At 38.4% G+C, this 12070-nt stretch overlaps 1 protein-coding gene across 2 annotated transcripts; it reads left to right on the forward strand.

Annotated features, from left to right (window-relative positions):
* Positions 1-5849: 5849 nt before the first annotated feature.
* On the forward strand, positions 5850-11830 carry LOC143848615 (beta-cubebene synthase-like). Of its 2 annotated transcripts, none has more exons than XM_077357591.1 (7): positions 5850-6055; positions 9275-9560; positions 9680-10052; positions 10150-10368; positions 10472-10607; positions 10842-11090; positions 11191-11830. In XM_077357591.1, exons 1-7 carry the CDS (start codon positions 5915-5917, stop codon positions 11482-11484), a joined length of 1698 nt encoding a protein of 565 aa, XP_077213706.1. In that variant the 5' UTR covers positions 5850-5914; the 3' UTR covers positions 11485-11830. The 2 variants fall into 2 exon arrangements, with proteins under 2 accessions (XP_077213706.1, XP_077213707.1); XM_077357592.1 differs by having other exon boundaries at positions 5851-6055; positions 9287-9560; positions 11191-11829.
* The last annotated feature ends 240 nt before the right edge of the window (positions 11831-12070 follow it).

A 12070-nucleotide genomic window follows, 5' to 3' on the forward strand; every position in this document is an offset into this window, starting at 1 on the left:
AACGTATATAGCCACACCATAGGATGATCACAACCCTCCAATCTATAGAGGTTTCCATATTATGCAGTTTCTCTTTAGATCGAAGGCTTAGGATCATCCTATGGAAATGATATTTTGGGATGCAACCTATTTACATTAGGCCCATCAAATGGACGGTTTGGGTCATTCTACGTTGTGGCCCACCATACCCACCTTACGACTCAGAATTTACAAAATAAATTGGTATCTATAAAAACTGGGGATTAGATAAAGGTTTCTCTTTATATCAAAGGGCTTATTTTCTCTCTCTCTCCATCCAGTTTTTTTTCAAAATGAACTATGGCCCACACCATAGGATGATCTAAGCCGTCCATTTGATAGGCCACATCGTAAATAGGTTGTGTCCCAAAAAACCATTTCCATATGATTATCCTAGCCCTCTGATATAAAGAGAAACTGCTTATTATGGAAACCTCTATAGATTGGAGCGTTGCGATCATCCTATGCATATGATATTTTGGGGCGCAACCTATTTACATTGTGGCCCATCAAATAGATGGTTTGGATCATCTTATGGTCTGGACCATACACTTCATTTTCAAAAGTATGGGTGGGGCCTACAATTGGGCCTTAATGTTACTGTACGAACCACACTATAGGATGATCCAAACCATGGAGGGGTTGGATCATCCTATGGTGTGGACCATACACTTCATTTTGGAAAATATGGGTGGGGCCTGCGATTGGGCCTTAATGTTACAATATGACCAACTCCATGGGATGGTCCAAACCATCCATTTGATGGGCCCAAAAATCATTTCCATAGGTTGATCGCAACCCTCCAATCTATTGAGGTTGCATAATATGTAGTTTCTATTTAGATCGGAGGGCTAGCATCAGCCTATGGAAACTATATCTTGGGATGCAATCTATTTACGTTGTAGCCCATTAAATGGACGGTTCGGATCATCCTATGGTGTGGCGTTCATACGTTGTTCAAAAGATGGGCCAACCAACAGTTCCCTGTTGGAGAGAGAGAGGGAGAGAGAGAGGATTGGGAAACGTGCCATATATGTTGCCGGGTGGGGGGGATATAGCCTCCAAGGAGGTGGATGGGGGGAATATATACACCTACCAAAAAAATAAAATTCGAATCTTTTTTTGTTTTTAATTGATTTTGATCCTTTGAATTATTAAGATAAGAAAAAACAAAATGCCCTCTCTATCAGTGAAATCTTAGTTTATTAATTGAGAGGAATGATAGAATGAAGGGTGCCCTTGCGAAAATAAGCTTCAAGGGCGCCTCTATTTGTTCATTTATGCAAAGTCAACACAGTTTCCACTTTTTTAATGTAGGTATTGATGGAAGAAAAATAATCGTGGAACTGGGCTTCGCTCAACTATTTGGGAGTATTTCCTCAGAGAGTCTCTTCCTGGATTATACTCGTGTTTATATACAATATTGACCCAGATCAAGCCAGAGGGAAGAACAATTCGTATCTACAACTAGAGTATAGTAATTGATGGGGTATAAAAAGTCATCACCAAATAGTTGTCGACACGTGGCCCACGAAAGGGCCCACCCAGAAGTTGACACCAGCCACAGGGGAGTGGATAACCTCCAAGGAGGTGGGTCGGGGGAATATACATCTACCAAAAAAAAAAGGGGGCAGGGATGGGGGGGAAGGATATAGCCTCCAAGGAGGTGCGTGGGGGGAATATACACCTACCAAAAAAATAAAATTCGAATCTTCTTTTGTTTCTGATTGATTTTGATCCTTTGAATTATTAAGATAAGAAAAAACAAAATCCCCTCTCTATCAGTGAAATCTTAGTTATTAATTGAGAGGAATGATAGAATGAAGGGTGCCCTTGCGAAAATAAGCTTCAAGGGCGCCTCTATTTGTTCATTTATGCAAAGTCAACACAGTTTCCACTTTTTTAATGTTGGGATTGATGGAAAAAAATAATCGTGGAACTGGGCTTCGCTCAGCTATTTGGGAGTATTTCCTCAGAGAGTCTCTTCCTGGGTTATACTTGTGTTTATATACAATATTCACCCAGATCATGCCAGAGGGAAAAACATTTTATATCTACAAGTAGAGTATAGTAATTGATGGGGTATAAAAAGTCACCCCCAATTAGCTATCGACACGTGGCCCACGAAAGGGCCCACCCAGAAGTTGACACCAGCCTCAAGGGTAGCCAGGTAATCCACCTAGTATGGATAACCTCCAAGGACGTGGGGGGGGGGGGGGGGGGGGGGGGAATATACACCGACCAAAAAAATAAAATTCGATTTTTTTTTTGTTTTTAATTGATTTTCGTCCTTTGAATGATTAAGATAAGAAAAAACAAAATCCCCTCTCTATCAGTGAAATCTTTGTTTATTAATTGAGAGGAATGATAGAATGAAGGGTGCCCTTGCGAAAATAAGCTTCAAGGGCGCCTCTATTTGTTCATTTATGCAAAGTCAACACAGTTTCCACTTTTTTAATGTAGGTATTGATGGAAGAAAAATAATCGTGGAACTGGGCTTCGCTCAACTATTTGGGAGTATTTCCTCAGAGAGTCTCTTCCTGGATTATACTCGTGTTTATATACAATATTGACCCAGATCAAGCCAGAGGGAAGAACAATTCGTATCTACAACTAGAGTATAGTAATTGATGGGGTATAAAAAGTCACCCCCAATTAGCTATCGACACGTGGCCCACGAAAGGGCCCACCCAGAAGTTGACACCAGCCTCAAGGGTAGCCAGGTAATCCACCTAGTATGGATAACCTCCAAGGACGTGGGTGGGGGGAATATACACCGACCAAAAAAATAAAATTCGATTTTTTTTTGTTTTTAATTGATTTTCGTCCTTTGAATGATTAAGATAAGAAAAAACAAAATCCCCTCTCTATCTGTGAAATCTTTGTTTATTAATTGAGAGGAATGATAGAATGAAGGGTGCCCTCGCGAAAATAAGCTTCAAGGGCGCCTCTATTTGTTTATTTATGCAAAGTCAACACAATTTCCACTTTTTTAATGTAGGGATTGATGGAAGAAAATAATCGTGGAACTGGGCTTCGCTCAGCTATTTGGGAGTATTTCCTCAGAGAGTCTCTTCCTGGGTTATACCTGTGTTTATATACAATATTGACCCAGATCATGCCAGAGGGAAGAACATTTTCTATCTACAAGTAGAGTATAGTAATTGATTGGGTATAAAAAGTCACCCCCAATTAGCTATCGACACGTGGCCCACGAAAGGGCCCACCCAGAAGTTGACACCAGCCTCAAGGGTAGCCAGGTAATCCACCTAGTATGGATAACCTCCAAGGAGGTGGGTGGGGGGAATATACACCTACCAAAAAAATAAAATTCGAATCTTTTTTTGTTTTCAATTGATTTTGATCCTTTGAATTATTAAGATAAGAAAAAAAATCCCCCTCTCTATCAGTGAAATCTTAGTTTATTAATTGAGATGAATGATAGAATGAAGGGCGCCCTTGCGAAAATAATCTTCAAGGGCGCCTCTATTTGTTCATTTATGCTAAGTCAACACAGTTTCCACTTTTTTAATGTTGGGATTGATGGAAGAAAAATAATCGTGGAACTGGGCTTTGCTCAGCTATTTGGGAGTATTTCCTCAGAGAGTCTCTACCTGGGTTATACCTGTGTTTATATACAATATTGACCCAGATCATGCCAGAGGGAAGAACATTTTATATCTACAAGTAGAATATAGTAATTGATGGGGTATAAAAAGTCACCCCCAATTAGCTGTCGACACGAGGCCCACGAAAGGGCCCACCCAGAAGTTGACACCAGCCTCAGGGGTAGCCAGGTAATCCATCTAGTATGGATAACCTCCAAGGAGGTGGGTCGGGGAAATCTACTGCTACCAAAAAAATAAAATTCGAATCTTTTTTTATTTTTAATTGATTTTGATCCTTTCAATTATTAAGATAAGAAAAAACAAAATCCCCTCTCTATCAGTGAAATCTTAGTCTATTAATTGAGAGGAATGATAGAATGAAGGGCGCCTCTATTTTTTCATTTATGCAAAGTCAACACAGTTTCCACTTTTTAATGTAGGGATTGATGGAAGAAAAATAATCGTGGAACTGGGCTTCGCTCAGCTATTTGGGAGTATTTCCTCAGAGAGTCTCTTCCTGGGTTATACCTGTGTTTATATACAATATTGACCCAGATCATGCCAGAGGGAAGAACATTTTATATCTACAAGTAGAGTATAGTAATTGATGGGGTATAAAAAGTCACCCCCAATTAGCTATCGACACGTGGCCCACGAAAGGGCCCACCCAGAAGTTGACACCAGCCTCAGGGGTAGCCAGGTAATCCACCTAGTATGGATAACCTCCATGCAGGTGGGTGGGGGAAATATACACCTACCAAAAACAACAAGGGGGGGTGTGGGGGGGGGGGGGGGGGGGTGTGTGTGTGGATAACCTCCAAGGAGGTGGGTGGGGGGGAATATACACCTACCAAGGGGGGCAGGGGGGATATAGCCTCCAAGGAGGTGGGTGGGGGGAATATACACCTACCAAAAAAATAAAATTCGAATCTTTTTTGGTTTTTAATTGATTTTGATCCTTTGAATTATTAAGATAAGAAAAAACAAAATCCCCTCGCTATCAGTGAAATCTTAGTTTATTAATTGAGAGGAATGATAGAATGAAGGGCGCCTCTATTTTTTCATTTATGCAAAGTCAACACAGTTTCCACTTTTTAATGTAGGGATTAATGGAAGAAAAATAATCGTGGAACTGGGCTTCGCTCAGCTATTTGGGAGTATTTCCTCAAAGAATCTCTTCCTGGGTTATACCTGTGTTTATATACAATATTGACCCAGATCATGCCAGAGGAAAGAACATTTTATATCTACAAGTAGAGTATAGTGATTGATGGGGTATAAAAAGTCACCCCCAATTAGCTGTCGACATGTGGCCCACGAAAGGGCCCACCCAGAAGTTGACACCAGCCTCAGGGGTAGCCAGGTAATCCCCCTAGTATGGATAACCTCCAAGGAGGTTGGTGGGGGGAATATACACCTACCAAAAAAATAAAATTCGATTTTTTTTGTTTTTAATTGATTTTCATCCTTTGAATTATTAAGATAAGAAAAAACAAAATCCCCTCTCTATCAGTGAAATCTTTGTTTATTAATTGAGAGGAATGATAGAATGAAGGGTGTTCTCGCGAAAATAAGCTTCAAGGGCGCCTCTATTTGTTTATTTATGCAAAGTCAACACAGTTTCCACTTTTTTAATGTAGGGATTGATGGAAGAAAATAATCGTGGAACTGGGCTTTGCTCAGCTATTTGGGAGTATTTCCTCAGAGAGTCTCTTCCTGGGTTATACTTGTGTTTGTATACAATATTGACCCAGATCATGCCAGAGGGAAGAACATTTTGTATCTACAAGTCGAGTATAGTAATTGATGGGGTATAAAAAGTCACCCCCAATTAGCTGTCGACACGTGGCCCACGAAAGGGCTCACCCAGAAGTTGACACCAGCCTCAGGGGTAGCCAGGTAATCCACCTAGGGCAGGTAAAATTTGGCCCACTCATGGGCTGCCAGATTGTATTGAGTGTAAAGGTGATTGGGATCACGGTTTTGCATTGATTGCATATACATGTAGTAAATTACATTCATACCGTTATGGGTATACATACTAAATTAATGGTGTAATCAATACACGTTTTGCATCTCCTAATACAAAATTAGTAAGAGGATCAATTATAAAGATTGTACCCATTAATTAATTACAAATGCAAAATATTTTCCTATTTAACAATAGGATCTACGTGGACAGATTTCACCCACTCTCTAACTCAGTCCTTTAAATTTTCCGGCATCCTAGCCTTCAATTCAGATTGTTCTTGAAACAAAATCAAGTGCAGCCTTCCACTCACATTGCCATGGTTCATCAAGGCTGCCCCTCAGATTCTTCGTCGACGCCCCCTTTATTTAGTAGTGAAAAGGAGGTCGTTCGTCAGTCAGCAAAGTTTCATCCTGACATATGGGCTGATTTTCTTCTTACATTGTCTTCTCGTGAGATGGTATGTACCATACATACAGGTTGAATTTTTGGCAGATTTTGTCTTATTCATTTAATTTATCCGAGTTAGCTGTTCTCACATGCAAAAGCCAGAGGTGAAATAGCTATCCGTGAAATTGCCAAACAAATTCACACACACGAAAACACGTGGCCCCACATTTTCGGGGGATCCAAAGCATTCATTTGGAAGGCCCTTCCACGGATATGGTGTGTACCAAAATCAACACTATAGGATCATCCTAACCCTGCCATTTGTGGAGGGAAAAAATGGGCAGAAACAGTGTCTCTCCATTTTCCCCTCCACCTTTGATTGGGTTAGGATGATCCTATAGGGCTGATTTTTCGTACACACCCTATCCATGGAAGGGCCTTTCAAATGAATGCTTTGGATCAATAAAAAAAAGTGGGCCACATGAGTTTTTGAAGCAGCTGCTCACAAACCATATTCTCATATATATGAAACGAGAGAGAGAGAGAGAGAGAGAGAGAGAGAGAGAGAGAGAGAGAGAGAGAGAGAGAGAGAGAGAGTATAAGAGATTAAATAACACTATCTCCAACAGCTTAAGGTTTGGAGTAACTAGTAGTTTCCCATGGTATCAGAGCAAAGGTACTGAGTTCAAACCTCCTAGTTAGTAAAAATCCACAAGAGATGGCCAACCCAAAAGTGGGGCCACATGTGCTACGTGTTGGCCAACCCAAAAAAAGAGGGGACACACGTGAGAGGGAGTGTTAAAGTATAAAAGATTAAATAACGCCATCTACAACAGATTAAGCTTTTGGAGTAACGGGTAGTTTCACAGAGATTGTAGGGTTGCAATTTTACAATATATTGTTGAACACCAGCTTTTTCATATTAAATGGAATCTTACACGCACATTGATACTTGAATGCAGAAGGATGGCTGTGAGGCTACCTATTACTTGAAGTGATTGCTATTGCTTATTAGTTGTTGCTTATGATGATGTATGTTGAACGGCATATTTTGTTAAGTAAATAGATGTTTGTGAGACTTCTACCGGCATATCAATATTTTTGAGTATTTGTTCACATTGTTCTATTACTATTTTTAAATTTACCTAAATATATTTTATTTTTACACAATACTCTTGTGAACTAATTTAATTCAGTGTCTTCCATACAGGTCTAAAAAGGGTTTGATGCTGCAAGGATCCAAGTTATTGTATTTTGTAATTCACATAAATCCCAATTTTTAGAAGTTCTTGATAATTTAGATCAAAACGAACAAGAAATGGTCTAATTCAAAAGTAAATTCGACAATTTTAAAAGGAAATGATTGATCTAACTATATTTTATTTAGAGTTATAAAAGAAATCAATCGCTAAAAGAACTAAAATGCAGAATAATGCATTTTAGAGTGGAGCTCATTTGACTACCTCGCGGAGCATCAAAATCAAGTAACTCCAACATGTTTTCGATATGAATTTCCTAGATCAAAAGATTGATCCCTATTCCTAGAGCCATAACTCATTGGTCAAATAAAAAAGTGAAAAAGACAATAGAACTATCGAATAAAGAAACTGAAATGACATGAATTCCACTCTAATAAATGTTAACTTACCAACTTCCCCAAAAGCATAAGCCGTTGGAGAAAAGCGTTATTTATCTTTTATACTTTAACACTCCCCCGCACATGTGGCCTACTTGGCAAACATGTGGCACATGTGGTCCCACTTTAGGCCAACCATCGCATGTGGATTTTTGCTATCCGGGCGGTTTGAACTCGAGACCTTTGGCTCTGATACCATGTTAACTTACCAACTTCTCCAAAAGCTTAAGCGGTTGGAGAAAGGCGTTATTTATCTTTTATACTTTAACAATAAATGATACAACAAGAGAAATTCTAAGCTAATATGGAAATCAAAATAAGAGATTTTAATTTGGATTTTAAATCCCCTCCCTTGATTTTAAATCCACCAAAAGCCCCCTTTTTTTACTTTTCTTTGGATCTAAAATCAAGGTGGCAGGTTCTCTCTCTCTCTCTGCCGTTGTGATTAGACGGTCGGCCACCATATAATTTCTCTCAAAATAAAATTACATGAAAATTGAAATGAAATTTATTGTTGCAATGATGATCTCTTGATCTTCTTCTCCAGCACGTAATCCAAAGAGAAAATTATTTCTCCTGGATCTACCCTTATTTTCCTCCGTTTAAGCCTAACTAAAATTCTATGTAGTTTGGAGAGAAGAATAAATTCAATTCTAAAGTCTAGAATTTGAATTTTCCTGTACGTCTTGAATTGTCTTGTGTGTCTAATTGCATTGGTTTTAGTTCTTTATATGGACTATAATTCTGAGGTCATGATATTTTAGTTGGTGTAAGATAAAAAACTCTACCTATATTTCAGAATTTGGATTCATCAATGAGAAAGCTACAAAATTAATCATCATCGGCGCACTGCAACTTACTAAAGGAAAGGCCGGTAGGACAAAATGTGGTTTCTACATATGTTCCTTTTTTAAAGAGAAAAACTCATTAGCTGATACATATGTAGTAAATTTTTTATTTTGCATGACTGACAAAAGCCTACGGAATTTTTTTTGGCCCTCACAAAAAAAGGACATGCATATATATATATGAAAATTTAAAACTTTGAAAATTTTAATACCAAATGACAAGTTCGGTCCTCAATAAGAATTCTCGTTGGACCTATGGAGCTGGTTAGAAGAGATACTAGATTTGGTGCGTCCTACTCTAATAAAAATTTGTAAGGGAAAATCCTAGAGAGGTGAAAGGTAGCTGTCTTGTTCAATTTATAACGATCCTCTATGAATGGACCCCTCCTATGTGATTATGGTCGCGATTTTGATGGTTTCAAGGTGATTAATGGTTAGTATGAAGATCCTAGATATAGGGCAAGCCCTGGCGCAACGGTAAGGTTGATCCATTGTGACCTGGCGGACTTTGCCTTTCTTCGTGTGTTTTTTCTATCTATTAGTGAGTGTATAAAATATTTTGGGTAATGATAAATTCGCATCCCCTGTAGGATAATTCGCACCCCTTTAGAGTGAATCGACATTAGAAAGCGTTAAAGTCTGCCACATACCCTCCTTCAAAGGGGTGCGAATTAAACATCGCCCAATATTTATTTTCATTTTGTTTCTCCTCCTCATCGTAATTTCCATTAAGTGGAACCCCTTGCATTGTTTACCAAAAACTAATATGTCGGCGATAAATGGAACCCCTTTTAAGTTGTGTTAGGTGTTTGTCCAGGGGCATGATGCATTGGCTGAACAACGAGTTAAAGAACTGAAAGAAGAAGTTAAGTGCATACTAAGCAATGCCAGCGATCCCGTCCAAGAAATGAATTTGATAGATGGGCTTCAACGCCTTGGAGTGGCCTATCACTTCGAAACTCAAATCGAGGAGGCATTAAGCCGGACGTACGATTCATATACAAATGGCGTATACAATGATGATGATGATCTTAATGTTGTTTCTATCCGATTTCGACTACTTAGACAACAAGGATATAATATCTCATCCGGTATGACTAACTATTTGTTTGACGTTCTAGTAATTTAGTGTGCTTTTACACATTTGTACATATCAATTTTGTAGTTTCTATTTGATGATGAATGTAAGAAAATATTAATTGTAAAACAGATGTATTTCTCAAATTTATGGATGACGAGGGAAACTTCAATTTCATCTTAGCAAGCAACACACTAGGTATGTTGAATTTGTATGAAGCGGCACATCTTAGTACACATGGAGAAGTCATACTAGATGATGCCTTGGCATTTACCAAAAAGCACCTCAAGTCCATGGTACCCCACCTAAGCCCTACTCTTGCGAGACATGTAGAGAAATCCCTAGATTTGTCTCTACACAAGAGCATCCCGAGGCTGAATGCAAGACTATACATCCCTGTCTACCAAGAACAATCTACAAAGAATGAAGTACTACTAGAGCTTGCAAAGTTAGATTTCAATCTCTTACAGTCAATTCACCAAAGAGAGTTAAGAGACATCTCAAGGTAAATTTCATGAACTGAATAATGCCTATTTTTTCTCATCTTCAAATCCAACAATATGAATGCTTATTGATCATGATATGTTGATACTTTTCCTTAGGTGGTGGAAGGATATTGACCTCCAAACAAAGTTACCTTATGCTAGAGAAAGAATTGTGGAGTTGTACTTTTGGATGATGGGAGTGTATTTCGAACCACAATATGGCCGAGGTAGAATGATTTTGACCAAAATAGTTTTATTCGTAAATTTGATGGATGATACCTACGACGTTTATGGTACATGGGATGAACTCCAACTATTGACCAATGTAATGCAAAGGTCAGGGATTTGCTTTCTAATTAAAATCTCTTTCTTTTATATTTTCTTTGACCCAAAAATGTAAATTTTAGCATGAAAATGTGAGTTTGCACTGAATTTTCAGGTGGGATATTGGGGCCATGGATCAACTACCAGACTACATGAAAGTGCTTTTTCAAGCACTCGTCAATACCGTCTCTGAAATTGAGGAGGAATTAACGCCTGATGAAAAATACCGTATATCTTACTTAAAAGAATCAGTATGATATGCTTCTCTACCTTTGCTATTTTTGTTGGGATTTGTAGGCCATTTCGCGGCTGACTTTTGCTCATGAGGACAGCCACATAAGTTGACTTTTTGGCAATTTTGTCTTATTCAATTAATTCATCGGAGGTGGCTATTCTATTATGCAACAGCCAGCCGTGAAATGGCTTTCCGCGAAATTATTACATATACTTCCCTAGTTGTAATCTTCTACTGTTGGTTATTCCAGGTGAAATGTTTGAATAGATGTTACTTCGAGGAGGCCAAATGGTTTCACTCAGGGCATCATCCAACATTTGAGGAGTACATGAACATTGCTCTAACCAGTGTTTCTTACCCATTGCTCATTTTAACTTCTTTAGTTGGCATGGATGAAACTGTGAAAAAAGAGGACTTTGATTGGATTATTAGAATACCCAATCTCGTTAGGTCGGTTTCTATACTGGGACGAATCATGGATGATATCCAATCACATAAGGTATGATGAATTCATAAAAAACAAAGAAAGAAAAGTTCTATTTTTCGCATGTTTTAATTATCACAAGATTACCAATAATTCTTGTGTTTCGAACATGTAGTTTGAACAAGAAAGAGGACACATTCCTTCGTGTGTTGAGTGCTACATGAAGGAGCACAGATGCACAGAGCCAGAGGCGTATGAGAAGTTGCGAGAAATGAATTCTTTGGCGTGGAAAGACATCAACCAAGAACTCATTAATCCGAATCATATTCCGATGCCTATCATTATTAGGGTACTCAATTTTGCACGTGCGAATGAAATGATATACCATTACCGAGATGGATACACTGATTCAACGCATGAGACCAAAGACAGTATCGCCTTATTGCTTGTTGATCCAATTCCCCTTTGAAAATGGATACTATGCTTTGATGGTTCCTTTTACTCCTCAACTCGTGGGTGAAAGGGAAATTTCCTAAGAGACCCTTTTAACAATAAATTGTGGTCTGTTATCAAGTTTGAACGAGTCCAGCTGTTTGTCTTTCTCTTAAGCTAAATAAGGGTGCATCTGTTTGTCATTCTCTTAAGGTAAATAAGGGTGTTGTCGTTTTTGGCTATTGATTGAGTGATTGAGTTGTTTAGATTTTGTTATAGTCTCTGTTGTGAAGTTCGAAGTGTATGTTTGTCTTTATCTTAAGCTTAATAAGAGTGTTATCCTTTGAGGAAACTATGAGAATTTAGCTTTGGATTTGAGTAATTGATATGTTTACATTTGTTATAAGTGTTTTAATTTTGTATGAAACAAGTACTCGTGCTCATTAACAGTGTGATTTTAACCAATGATTATCTCATTAAAATCCACTAAGACCTCATTCCTAAACTCTCCATTCACTAAATTGAGGCACATATTATATAACAAATCAACATACCCCAATATCATTTTAAGGTAACTAGGTCCCCATAGATATTTTCAAGAAGTTCGAATCAGATATTCTGAG

The sequence above is a fragment of the Tasmannia lanceolata genome, unplaced genomic scaffold (assembly GCF_043159265.1).
Source record: "Tasmannia lanceolata isolate RefF3 unplaced genomic scaffold, GAP_Taslan_0.1 ptg000016l, whole genome shotgun sequence".
In the NCBI taxonomy this organism is placed as follows: Eukaryota; Viridiplantae; Streptophyta; class Magnoliopsida; order Canellales; family Winteraceae; genus Tasmannia; species Tasmannia lanceolata.

What these genes read in the sequence shown, in the direction of transcription:
- LOC143848615 (XM_077357591.1), top strand. Translation starts at nt 5,915, where the DNA reads ATGGTTCATCAAGGCTGCCCCTCAGATTCTTCGTCGACGCCCCCTTTA. An exon ending in AGGATATAATATCTCATCCG is followed by an intron (nt 9,561 to 9,679) that starts GTATGACTAACT and finishes ATTGTAAAACAG; the next exon opens with ATGTATTTCTCAAATTTATG. An exon ending in TATCTTACTTAAAAGAATCA is followed by an intron (nt 10,608 to 10,841) that starts GTATGATATGCT and finishes TGGTTATTCCAG; the next exon opens with GTGAAATGTTTGAATAGATG.